Here is an 11339-nt window from a genome sequence, read left to right on the forward strand (position 1 = left end):
CCAAAGTTAGATTGTCGCTTACCGACTTGCCAAAAATACTATTTGTTAACAAGAAATTTGTTGAGTGGTTGAAAAATAGTTTTAATGACTCCAACCTAAGTTTATGTAAACTTCCGACTTCAGCTGTACATGGAAGTCCTCCATACTTTCTCTGACATGACCACATCTTGTTTCATTGATGTTACAAGTCACAGCGCTGCCTCAGTTAGTACTGAGACAAACAAAGACAGTGATTGATTATCTTCAGAATAAACTACCACAGAGCAGGTAGCTGCTTGCTTCTACGTTCCGGTAGGACCGAAACACTGTACTTGTCAGAGCACGTAACACAACAAGCTCAGAGAGCACCGTTTGACTCTCACTCACTCACACCTTCAAAAGCATTTATTATATGAAACAACATCTTAGAAAAAACCACACCATGACATTAGAATATAGACAAGAATAAGTGATTGACTGTTACATAACGATAATGTCTGATAGCCAGCCACACCAGAAAGCATGAAGGAGAGAGGCAGTGATTAGCAACGGTGATAGTACATCACTGGCTTGAGGCCTCCCAATGTCTTTAGATGGAGTGGCTGAGAGAGAGACAGAGTGTCATCATGCATCCTCAGTCCAAAATGTTTGCGATTGCCCCTTCATGCTTGAAAACCTTTCAACACTATATTACAATGAATCTATGATCACATATTTACAATGGTCTTAAAATTCACGATTGATTGTTAATATGAACAGAATGCCTTTATTGCATAGTTGTAAAGAATGTTCTACAGAGTATCTCATTCCCATGCCCGTTCAGTTAGTTACAGGCAGCTGTTGTGCATCCTCCTCACATTGCTGCAAAACAAATCAGGAAAGAGAGTGGATCCTTCTGACATTGCTGCAAATAAATACCCATCTTCAGAACGCTTGGGCAGATTATACACAAGTATGGTAACAAATATATATATATACACTGGAAGAATGGTGGATATACTGTACATTTCCAATAGAGGATGAACCAGCTCAACGAGCCAGCAACAACACTTCCACTGTCCTCTTTCAGTTCAAATGTCTGAGGCATTATGGGGCAGTCAAGAGTACCTCCCCTGGCATGCCATCCCACTGGGAGAAAGGAGGGCTGTTTGCCCCATCCATCCTCTCCTAAGTCCACAAGGGTCGTATTCATTAGTACGCACCGCAGAAGTATGTTTCGCAACGGAAAACAAACATTTCTTATTGGTTCAAGTTCAGGTCGTCACTCCCTGATTCAGTCCGTTTTCTTCCGTTTGGTTCCTAATGAATGCGACCCAGTCTTATCAGGCTCATGAGGAAGGCTCTGTGGCACCCTACATAGTGCACTACTTTTGACCATTAGCTTACCAGTAGTGCACTATATAGGAATAGGTGCCATTTGGGACCAAACATGGCTCCTTCCTCAGACCACAGACACCCCCTGGGCAGGGCAGGTGAGAGCGCGACCACTCGGGCCTCTCGATGCGTGCCAGCGCCGAGCACAGAAGTCCCAGAGTGGAGCCCTCCTGCTTGGCCCAGTTGGAAAGGAGGGTGTTAAAGGGGCCTCGCCTGCCCAAACAGGTCCATCTGCTCGGGCTCGTAGCCCAGCGCGGCCCCCAGGGTCCTCCAGGAGCCTCTGCGGCCCCCGCTCCCCTCCTGAGCAGACGCTCCACCTCCTCCTGTCTGTGGGGCAGGTTGAATGTACAGGACGCGGGCTGTCCTGCTTACTGTCCCTCTTACTACCTGGGGGTAGAATACACAACAGACACAGATAGTCACAAGTCCATTCAACAGTTATAATAGATGAGAAAAGACCTCTGTAAGTTGTTCTGGATAAGTGTCTGATAAATYCTAAATGTGCTCTACATTGAGAGAGATTAGAACGTGTATTTAATTTGGGCTTCTGTTCTCACTCAAGTAAAGTATAGTGCAGTGAAGTCGATTCTGGTGTAGTCCTGAGATGGCTGTTTGTTGTTACCTTTACTTGGTTGGCTATCCTGCAGGCTGTGTGAGTCCAGGAACACGCCGCTGTCACTGTGGAGTTTCTCTCCTTCAGGACACGTCCCCAGCTCTGCAGCGCGGGCTTTACTCAACGCCTGCTTCTGCTTATACGACGTCCAGCTGACGAGAGGTGGGAGGAAACACTTTTACACTCTTTACTAAACATAACAACAGGATCATTTTTTATCACAACCTATAACAGAAATACATGACGGCAATCGAAAAGTTTGCAAACAATTCTCCACCCCGTCATGCATTTAACAACAACTCCCTCCAGCCAATGCAATGCTTCAAGTGTGGAGAATCAGGATGCAGCCAATGAGACGGCAGCGTGTCTCCTGTCAACTCACCACTTGTAGGCGACGTAGAGCAGCAGGCCCAGCACCACAGCAGCCAGAACAGATACGTAGACCAGGATGTGGTTGCTGCTCCCATTATCCTGAGGGGTGAACCCGGGGGCACTGGGGGCAGGGCTGGCCTCCTCTCCATCATTCACCGACCCTAACCCAGGCAGGCGAGGAGCGGCCAGAGGGCCGTCAGACTCAGGGGGACGAGACAGGATGTGGAGCTTCTTATCTGTTGGTTGGAGAGAGATGGGAGACTGTTGATTAGAGAACCACTGAACCATGAAGGAAACACTAAAGATAGAAGGGGCCCACTTGACATATCAGCCCCGTCCTTATCCCTGTCTCAACATATCTGCCCTGTCCTTATCCCTGTCTCAACATATCTGCCCTGTCCTTATCCCTGTCTCAACATATCTGCCCTGTCTCCTTATCCCTGTCTCAACATATCTGCCCTGTCCTCTATCCCTGTCTCAACATATCTGCCCTGTCCTCCCCTTCTCCCTACGCTCTCCCCTGTCTCAACATATCGCCCCTGTCCTATATCCCTGTCTCACACATATTGCCCTGTCCTCTATCCCTGTATTCAACATTCAAATCAAAGGGCGCCTTACAACATTCTACCATTGGCCACAATTTTTTTTTGTAATAAGTCAATGACTGTGTAAAAATGTGAGCGGCTTTGCATACCTACAGTGATGGCCAAACACACAGTCACACAGCACACACAGTCACACAGACAACACAGCTCCACGCAGACACACAGTTCACACAGACACAAACAGTGAACATATTTGGTCAGCTACCAGCTCCCCCGACCCAGCATCTACCAGCTCCCCCCGACCCGTCATCACAGCTCACCCGGACCTCTCTACCAGCTCCGCCCGACCCAGTCACTACCAGCCCCTTACCTATACATCCGCTACTCGCTCTTAATTCCCCACTGATACATAAAATCTAAAGCCCCCCCTGACCCAGTCATCTAACCAGCTCCCCCGACACCCAGTCATCTACCAGCTCCCCTGACCCCAGTCATCTACCAGCTCCCCCGACCCAGTCATCTACCAGCTCCCCGACCCATCATCTACCAGCTCTCCACCGACCCAGTCATTCTACCAGCTCCCCCGGACCCCAGTCATCTACCAGCTCCCCCGGAACCCAGTCATCTACCAGCTCCCCCGACCCAGTTCATCTTACCAGCTCCCCCGACCCAGTCATCTACCAGCTCCCCCCGACCCAGTCATTATCTACAGCTCCCCCGACCCAGTCATCTACCAGCTCCCCCTGATCCAGTCAGCTACCAGCCCCCCTGACCCAGTCAGCTACCAGCTCCCCCTGATTCCAGTCAGCTACCAAGCCCCCCTGACCCAGTTCAGCTACCAGCTCCCCCGACCCAGTCATCCTACCAGCTCCCCGACCCAGTCATCTACCAGCTCCCCCGATCCAGTCAGCTACCAGACCCCCCTGGATCCAGTCAGCTACCAGCCCCCCCCGACCCAGTCAGTCTACCAGACCCCTCTGACCCAGTCAAGCTACCAGACCCCCTGATCCAGTCAGCTACCAGCTCCCCGATCCAGTCAGCTACCAGTCCCTCCTGACCCAGTCATCTACCAGCCCCCCCCGACCCAGTCATCTACCAGCCCCCCCTGACCCAGTCAGCTACCAGCACCCCCTGACCCAGTCAGCTACCAGACCCCCTGACCCAGTCAGCTACCAGCCCCCCCCTGCCCCAGTCAGCTACCAGCCCCCCCCCCTGACCCAGTCAGCTAACAGCCCCCCTAACCCAGTCAGCTACCAGCCCCTGACTCAGTCAACCCCCCTCCTCTTTACCCCTTTCTACAGCCCCTGACTCAGTCACCCCCCCCCCCCCCCGAACCCCTCCTTACTCCTTCTACAGCCGGCCTATTTTAGGATCAAGCGACGACTGGGGACTCCCCTGACCTCTATCTACAGTGTCAGATGGGGTGACCTGTGTGTGTTCAGATGACCAGACTCCTGGGGAGATCCAGGCCACTAGGCCAAGGCTTGGTCATTTGGAGCCAGTGAGGGGTTACCATGTTGGGGTCACCAATGTGCCAAGGCCCTGGGGTCTGGTGTGGGGGTAGTTAGATTGTCAGGCCCTTTTTAAGAGCTGTCGGCTCCGAGCCATTTGACTGCAGCACTTAAGAGTGTTTTCTCTCTGTTGGACTGTGCTCATGTTTCCTCAAGAGTGTTGCTAAGTGTTCAGATTAGGTGTGGGTACAGGTGTTGGCCACATGTCTCCTCTCTCCCCCCCCTCTCTCCCCCTCCCTCTCCCTCTCTCTCAAAGGGATTTTTATTGACATGGGAAACATACTTTTGTATATATAGTGTATGTGGACACCCCTTCAAATGAGTGGATTCAGCTATTTCAGCCACACCCGTTGCTGACAACTGTATAAAATCGAGAACACAGCAATGCAATCTCCATAGGCAAAAATTGGCAGTAAAATGGCCTTACTGAAGAACTCAGTGACTTTCAACGTGGCACCGTCATAGGATTCCATCTTTCCAATAAGTCAGTTTGTCAAATGTCTGCCCTGCTAGAGCTGCCCTGCTAGAGCTGCCCTGCTAGAGCTGCCCTGCTAGAGCTGCCCTGCTAGAGCTGCCCTGCTAGAGCTACCCCGGTCAACTCTAAGTCCATACACACACCATACACACAGAGACGCACCCATGCAGAGGGTGTCAGAGTTGAGCTGGCAGGCTCTGATCTCCACCTCAGTGTCAGAGCACTGAGAGCAGGCCTGGCAGGGCTTGATATCACTCTTCTCCTCTGAGAAGGTTCCTGGGCGACATGGTTGGCATTGGGTGTTCCCCTGGCTCCACACAGCCTCACCACCCCCTCGCCACGTCCACACACGGTGCAGGCGGCACATAGCCCTGCCACACTCTTCCCATCCCGCACAGGTAGAAGTGCTGGTCACAGTCACAGTGGGTATCCTGGGTGGCGCTGCAGGAGGTCAGCTCTGGGATGCCAGCCGGGCAGCGGGCACAGGGGAGGCACGGAAGAGACCGTCTGATGGGGAGAACGTTCCTAGAACATACAAGGTATAGGTGATTTGAATGTATCTCACAGTATTATCAATATGTACGTACTATAGTTGTATGTCTACTGGGGGAATGGCATAAGCAACAGCATCTAAACCCTATTGCCTCCATGACTCACCCTCAGGCAAGGCTGGCACTTGGTGTCCTCCATCCCACACTCTACCTCCACCCCATGGCCTGGAGGACACGGGCTACAGCACTCCCTGACTGGCTGAACTGCCCACTGACGCAGGCATCCCAGGGCAACCTGGAAGGAGAAACACAACAGTTAGCTTAGCATCAATTATCAGATAGATAGATAGTGATTTATTTATCGGGTGCTGCAGATGCAGTGATGAGGGAACTCTTTTATAGTTTAAACTGATGAGTGGTAAGTGGTTGACAAGCCAAACACTAGATTGTTCAATACAGGATGGAAACTATGGTGACAAGCAACACCTAGATATGTCAACTAGGATGGAAACTATGGTGACAAGCCAACACATAGATATGCTCAATACTAGGATGGAAACTATGGTGACAAGCCAACACCTAGTATATGCTCAATACTGGATGGAAACTATGGTGACAAGCCAACACTAGATATGCTCAAACTAGGATGGAAACTATGGTGACAAGCAACACTCTAGATATGCTCAATACTAGGATGGAAAACTATGGTGACAAGCCAACACTAGATATGCTCAAGTACTAGGATGGAAACTATGGTGACAAGCCAACACCTAGATATGCTCAAACTAGGATGGAAACTATGGTGACAGCAACACTAGATATTTTAATACTAGGATGGAAACTATGGTGACAAGCAAACACCTAGATATGCTCAATACTAGGATGGAAAACTATGGTAACAAGCCAACACCTAGATATTGCTCAATACTAGGATGAAACTATGGTAACAACCAACACCTAGATATGCTCAATACTAGGATGGAAACTATGGTGACAAGCCAACACCTAGATATGTTCAAGACTAGGATGGAAACTATGGTGACAAGCCAACACCTATAATACAGTGGGGAGAACAGTATTTGATACACTGCCGATTTGCAGGTTTTTCCTACTTACAAGCATGTAGATGGTCTGTAACTTTTTATTCATAGTACACTTCAGCTATGAAGAGACGGAATCTATAAACACAAAATCCAGAAAATCACATTTGTATGATTTTTAAGTAATTAATTTGCATTTTATTGCATGACATAAGTATTTTGATACATCAGAAAAGCAGAACTTAATATTTGGTACAGAAACTCTTTGTTCAATTACAGAGGATTCATACGTTTCTGTAGTTCTTGACTAGGTTTGTCACACAACTGCAGCAGGGATTTTGGCCACTCCTCCCCTACAGATCTTCTCCAGATCCTCAGGTTTCGGGGCTGTCGCTGGGCAATATCGGACTTTCAGCTCCCTCCAAAGATTTTCTATTGGATTCAGGTCTGGAGACTGCTAGGCCACTCCAGGACCTTGAGATGCCTTCTTACGGAGCCACTCCTTAGTTGCCATGGCTTGTGTGCTTCGTGTCGTTGTCATGCTGGAAGAACCGGCAGCCACGATCTCATCTTAATGCTCTTACTGAGGCGAAGGAAGGTTGTTGGCCAAGATCTCGCGATACATTGGCCCCACCATCCCCCCTCAATACGGTGCAGCGTCCTGTCCCCTTTTGCAGAAAAGCAATCCCCAAAGAATGATGTTTCCACCTCCATGCTTCAACGGTTTGGGATGGTGTTCTTGGGGTTGTACTCATACTTCTCTTCCTCCAAACAGGCGAGTGGAGTTAGACCAAAAAGCTCTATTTTTGTCTCATCAGACAAACATGACCTTCTCCATTCCTCCTCTGGATCATCAAGATGGTCATTGGCAAACTTCAGAACGGCCTGGACATGCACTGGCTTAGCAGGGGGACCTTGCGTGCGCTGCAGGATTCTTAATCCATGACGGCGTAGTGTGTTACTAATGGTTTTCTTTGAGAACTGTGGTCCCAGCTCTCTTCAGGTCATTGACAGGTCCTGCCGTGTAGTTCCTTGGGCTGATCCCTCACCTTCCTCATGATCATTGATGGCCCCATCGAGGTGAAATCTTGCATGGAGCCCAGACCGGAGGGTGATTGACCGTCATCTTGAACTTCTTCCATTTCTAATAATGCGCCAACAGTTGTTCCTTCTCACCAAGCTGCTTGCCTATTGTCCTGTAGCCATCTCAGCCTTGTGCAGGTCTTACAATTCTAATCCCTTGATGTCCTTACAACCAGCTCTCTGGTCTTGGCCATTGTGGAGATAGTTGGTAATCTGTTTTGATTGTGTTGTGGACAGGTGTCTTTTATACATGTTAACTGAGTTCAAAACAGGTGCAGTTAATACAGGTAATTCGATCGTGTGAGACAGGAGGGCCTTCTTAAAGAAAAACTTAACAGGTCTGTGAGTAGCCGGATTCTTACTGGTTGGTAGGTGACATCAAATACTTATGTCATGCAATAGAAATGCAAATTCTAATATTATTTTAAAACAATCATACACAATGTGATTTTCTGGATTTTGTTTTAAGACATTCGCGTCTTCACAGTTGAAAGTGACCTATGAATAAAATTACAGACCTCTAACATGCTTTGTAAGTAGGAAAATCCTGCAAAATCGGCAGTGTATCAAATACTTTGTTCTCCCACTGTAGTGCCATACTAGGATGTGAAACTATGGTGACAAGCCAACACCTAGATATGCTCAATACTAGGATGGAAACTATGGTAACAAGCCAACACCTAGATATGTTCAATACTAGGATGGAAACTATGGTGACAAGCCAACACATAGATATGCTCAAAACTAGGAGGGGAAACTATGGTGACAAGCCAACACCTATATATGCTCAATACTAGGATGGAAACTATGGTGACAAGCCAACACATAGATATGCTCAATATAGGATGGAAACTATGGTGACAAGCCAACACATAGATATGCTCAATACTAGGATGGAAACTATGGTGACAAGCCAACACCTAGATATGCTCAATACTGGATGGAAAAACTATGGTGACAAGCCAACACCTAGATATGCTCAATACTAGGATGGAAACTATGGTGCAAGCCAACACATAGATATGCTCAATACTAGGATGGAAACTATGGTGACAAGCCAACACCTAGATATGCTCAATACTAGGATGGAAACTAGGTAACAAGCCAACACCTAGATATGTTCAATACTAGGATGAAACTATGGTGACAAGCTATGTTTGGAGAAGTAAGCACAAGCGTCTCTCTCGGCTGGTCTCAGTCAAGGCCAGTCCAGTTCCACCAACCAAAGACTCAAAAATAAGACCTCAATATTTTGTGTAGAAACCAGGAAATCAATACAAACACACACCCCTTGCCTGCTCGCCATCGGACGGAAAGAATAGGGAGAAGGTGCGGAGAAGGTGGGCCAATTGAAAATAGTATTTTTTAATATTTTGATCTGGCTCTGTTTTCAGAGTGCTGAGCGCTTATCTGCCCCGGCAGGGTAATGGAGGGGCCAGACTGAGGCCCAGATGGCACCCTATTCTCTATATGGGCTCTACATTGACCAGGGTCTATAGCGCTCGCCGGGCTCTGCTCAAAAGTAGTGCACTCTATAGGGAATAGGGTGCCGTTGGGAAGGCAGCCCCAGTGTGTGTTAAACATAAGGGATACATCAGACATTCCTAAGGGCTTATAGAGCCCAGTGCAGCCTAGCAGGAGGGACTGGCTTTAATCAGACTGGCTTTAATCAGACTGGCTTTAATCTGACTGGCTTTAATCAGACTGGCTTTAATCAGACTGGCTTTAATCGACTGGCTTTAATCTGACTGGCTTTAATCAGACTGGCTTTAATCAGACTGGCTTAATCAACTGGCTTTAATCGACTGGCTTTAATCAGACTGGCTTTTAATCAGACTCTTTTAATCAGACTGGCTTTCTATTAATCGACTGGCTTATCAGACTGGCTTTAAATCAGACTGCTTTAATCAGACTGGCTTTAATCAGACTGGCTTTAAATCAGACTGGCTTTAATCAGACTGGCTTTAATCAGACTGGCTTTTAATCAGACTGGCTTTAACAGACTGGCTTTAATCAGACTGGCTTTTAATCAGACTGGCTTTAATCAGACTGCTTTAATCTGACTGGCTTTAATCAGACTGCCTTAATCAGACTGGCTAATCATGCTTAGACCCATGGAAAGAATAAACAAAGGAGAAGAAAACACTGAGACAGGAAGAAGGAAGGAGTAGAAAGGGCTTCCTCCCTCCCACATTGACATGCACACTGGCTTTAATCAGACTGGTCTTAAATCAGACTGCTTTAAATCAGACTGGTTAATCAGATCTTAATCAGACTGGCTTTAATCAGACTGCTTAATCAGATGGCTTAAATCAGACTGGCTTTAATCGACTGGCTTTAATCAGACTGGCTTTAATCAGACTGGCTTTAATCTGACTGGCTTTAACAGACTGCCTTTAATCAGACTGGCTTAATCAGACTGCTTAGACCCATGGAAAGAATAAAACAAAGGAGAAGAAAACACTGAGACAGGAAGAAGGAAGGAGTAGAAAGGGCTTCCTCCCTCCCACATTGACACATTCCACATGGGTGTGAATGACATTATAGTCACAATGTGTGTGTGGTGTGTGTGTTCTCTTGTCCTCAGACACAGTGAGGGGTGGGAGGAAGGGAGGGAGGGTGAGAGGAGGGGAGACCGTTGTAGCCCCAGGCGGGTGTGTCAGTTAGCCACTGCAGCCCAGCATGTGTGTCTGTTTTGAGGGCCTTTGATGTCCCCCCCCCCCAGCCCTGCAGGTGTGTGTGTGTGTGTGTGTGTCGCTCCCTCCCGCCCGCCCCTCACTCTGTCTAAGAACAAGAGATTTACACACACACTCCCCCCCCCCATCAAAGGCCCTCTAAAGCAGTCTGCATCTGAAACATGCCCATGTTGAGGGCTGATTGACCCACTAGCCATTATCCCTGGAGCCTGAGGGAAGACAGGAACTAACAGATGTCTAACAACTAACCTCCTGCTAACAGCTAAACAACCCTCTGATTTCTCCCCGACTCACTCCCAAATGGCACCCTATTCCCTTTATAGTACACTACTTTTAACCAGGGCCAATAGGGCTCTGGTCAAAAGTAGTGCACTACGTAGGAAATAGGGTGCCATTTGGGAGAAACCGCTGTCTCCAATGTCTGCTCCAAGAAGCAGCTTGTGTCAACATGTGGAGCTTCCAACYAGCCCAACACACACAGGAACCAACGCACACACACAAACATAAACGGTGTCACACACATGCACGCACACAAACGGGAATGCACACATGAACGCACGCAAACACACACACCATGCCAGTGGTCAGATGATGCGGATGCTACGCTACAGGACTGTTTTGCTAGCACAGACTGGAATATGTTCCACGATTCATCCAATGGCATTGAGGAGTATACCACCTCAGTTACCAGCTTCATTAATAAGTGCATCTGRGGRGTCYTCCCCACAGMGACRGTACGTATATATCCCAACCAGAAGCCATGGATTACAGGCAACATCCGCACCTAYCTAAAGGCTAAAGCTGCCACTTTCAAGAAGCAGGACACTAATCCGGACGCTTATAAAAAATCGCGCTATTCCCTCAGACGAACCATCAAACAGGCAAAGTGTCAATACAGGACAAAGATTGAATACTACACTGTCTCTGTGCTCGTCGGATGTGGCAGGGCATACAAATATTACGGACTACAAAGGGAACCCAGTCACGAGCTGCCCAGTGACGCGAGCCTACCAGATGAGCTAAATGCCTTTTATGCTCGCTTCGAGGCAAACAACACTTAAGCATGCATGAGAGCACCAGCTGTTCTGAACGACTGTGTGATCACGTTCTCCGTAGTCGATGTAAGCAAGAACTTTAAACAGACAACATTCACAAGCCGC

General features: G+C 48.1%; 1 protein-coding gene across 1 annotated transcript in view; it reads right to left on the reverse strand.

Moving 5' to 3' along the window:
* Window positions 1-369: 369 nt before the first annotated feature.
* The window catches only part of nradd (neurotrophin receptor associated death domain), a 37866-nt gene continuing 26896 nt past the window's right edge, over window positions 370-11339 (reverse strand). Inside the window, 12 exon segments of the mRNA XM_070440687.1 lie at window positions 370-1466; window positions 1468-1566; window positions 1568-1658; window positions 1661-1709; window positions 1712-1740; window positions 1976-2118; window positions 2349-2574; window positions 5032-5178; window positions 5181-5264; window positions 5267-5368; window positions 5371-5394; window positions 5514-5655. Of these exon segments, the coding sequence (XP_070296788.1) occupies window positions 1421-1466; window positions 1468-1566; window positions 1568-1658; window positions 1661-1709; window positions 1712-1740; window positions 1976-2118; window positions 2349-2574; window positions 5032-5178; window positions 5181-5264; window positions 5267-5368; window positions 5371-5394; window positions 5514-5655 (1182 nt within the window). The 3' untranslated portion in view covers window positions 370-1420.

The sequence above is a fragment of the Salvelinus sp. IW2-2015 genome, unplaced genomic scaffold (genome assembly GCF_002910315.2).
Source record: "Salvelinus sp. IW2-2015 unplaced genomic scaffold, ASM291031v2 Un_scaffold2829, whole genome shotgun sequence".
Taxonomy (NCBI): Eukaryota; Metazoa; Chordata; class Actinopteri; order Salmoniformes; family Salmonidae; genus Salvelinus; species Salvelinus sp. IW2-2015.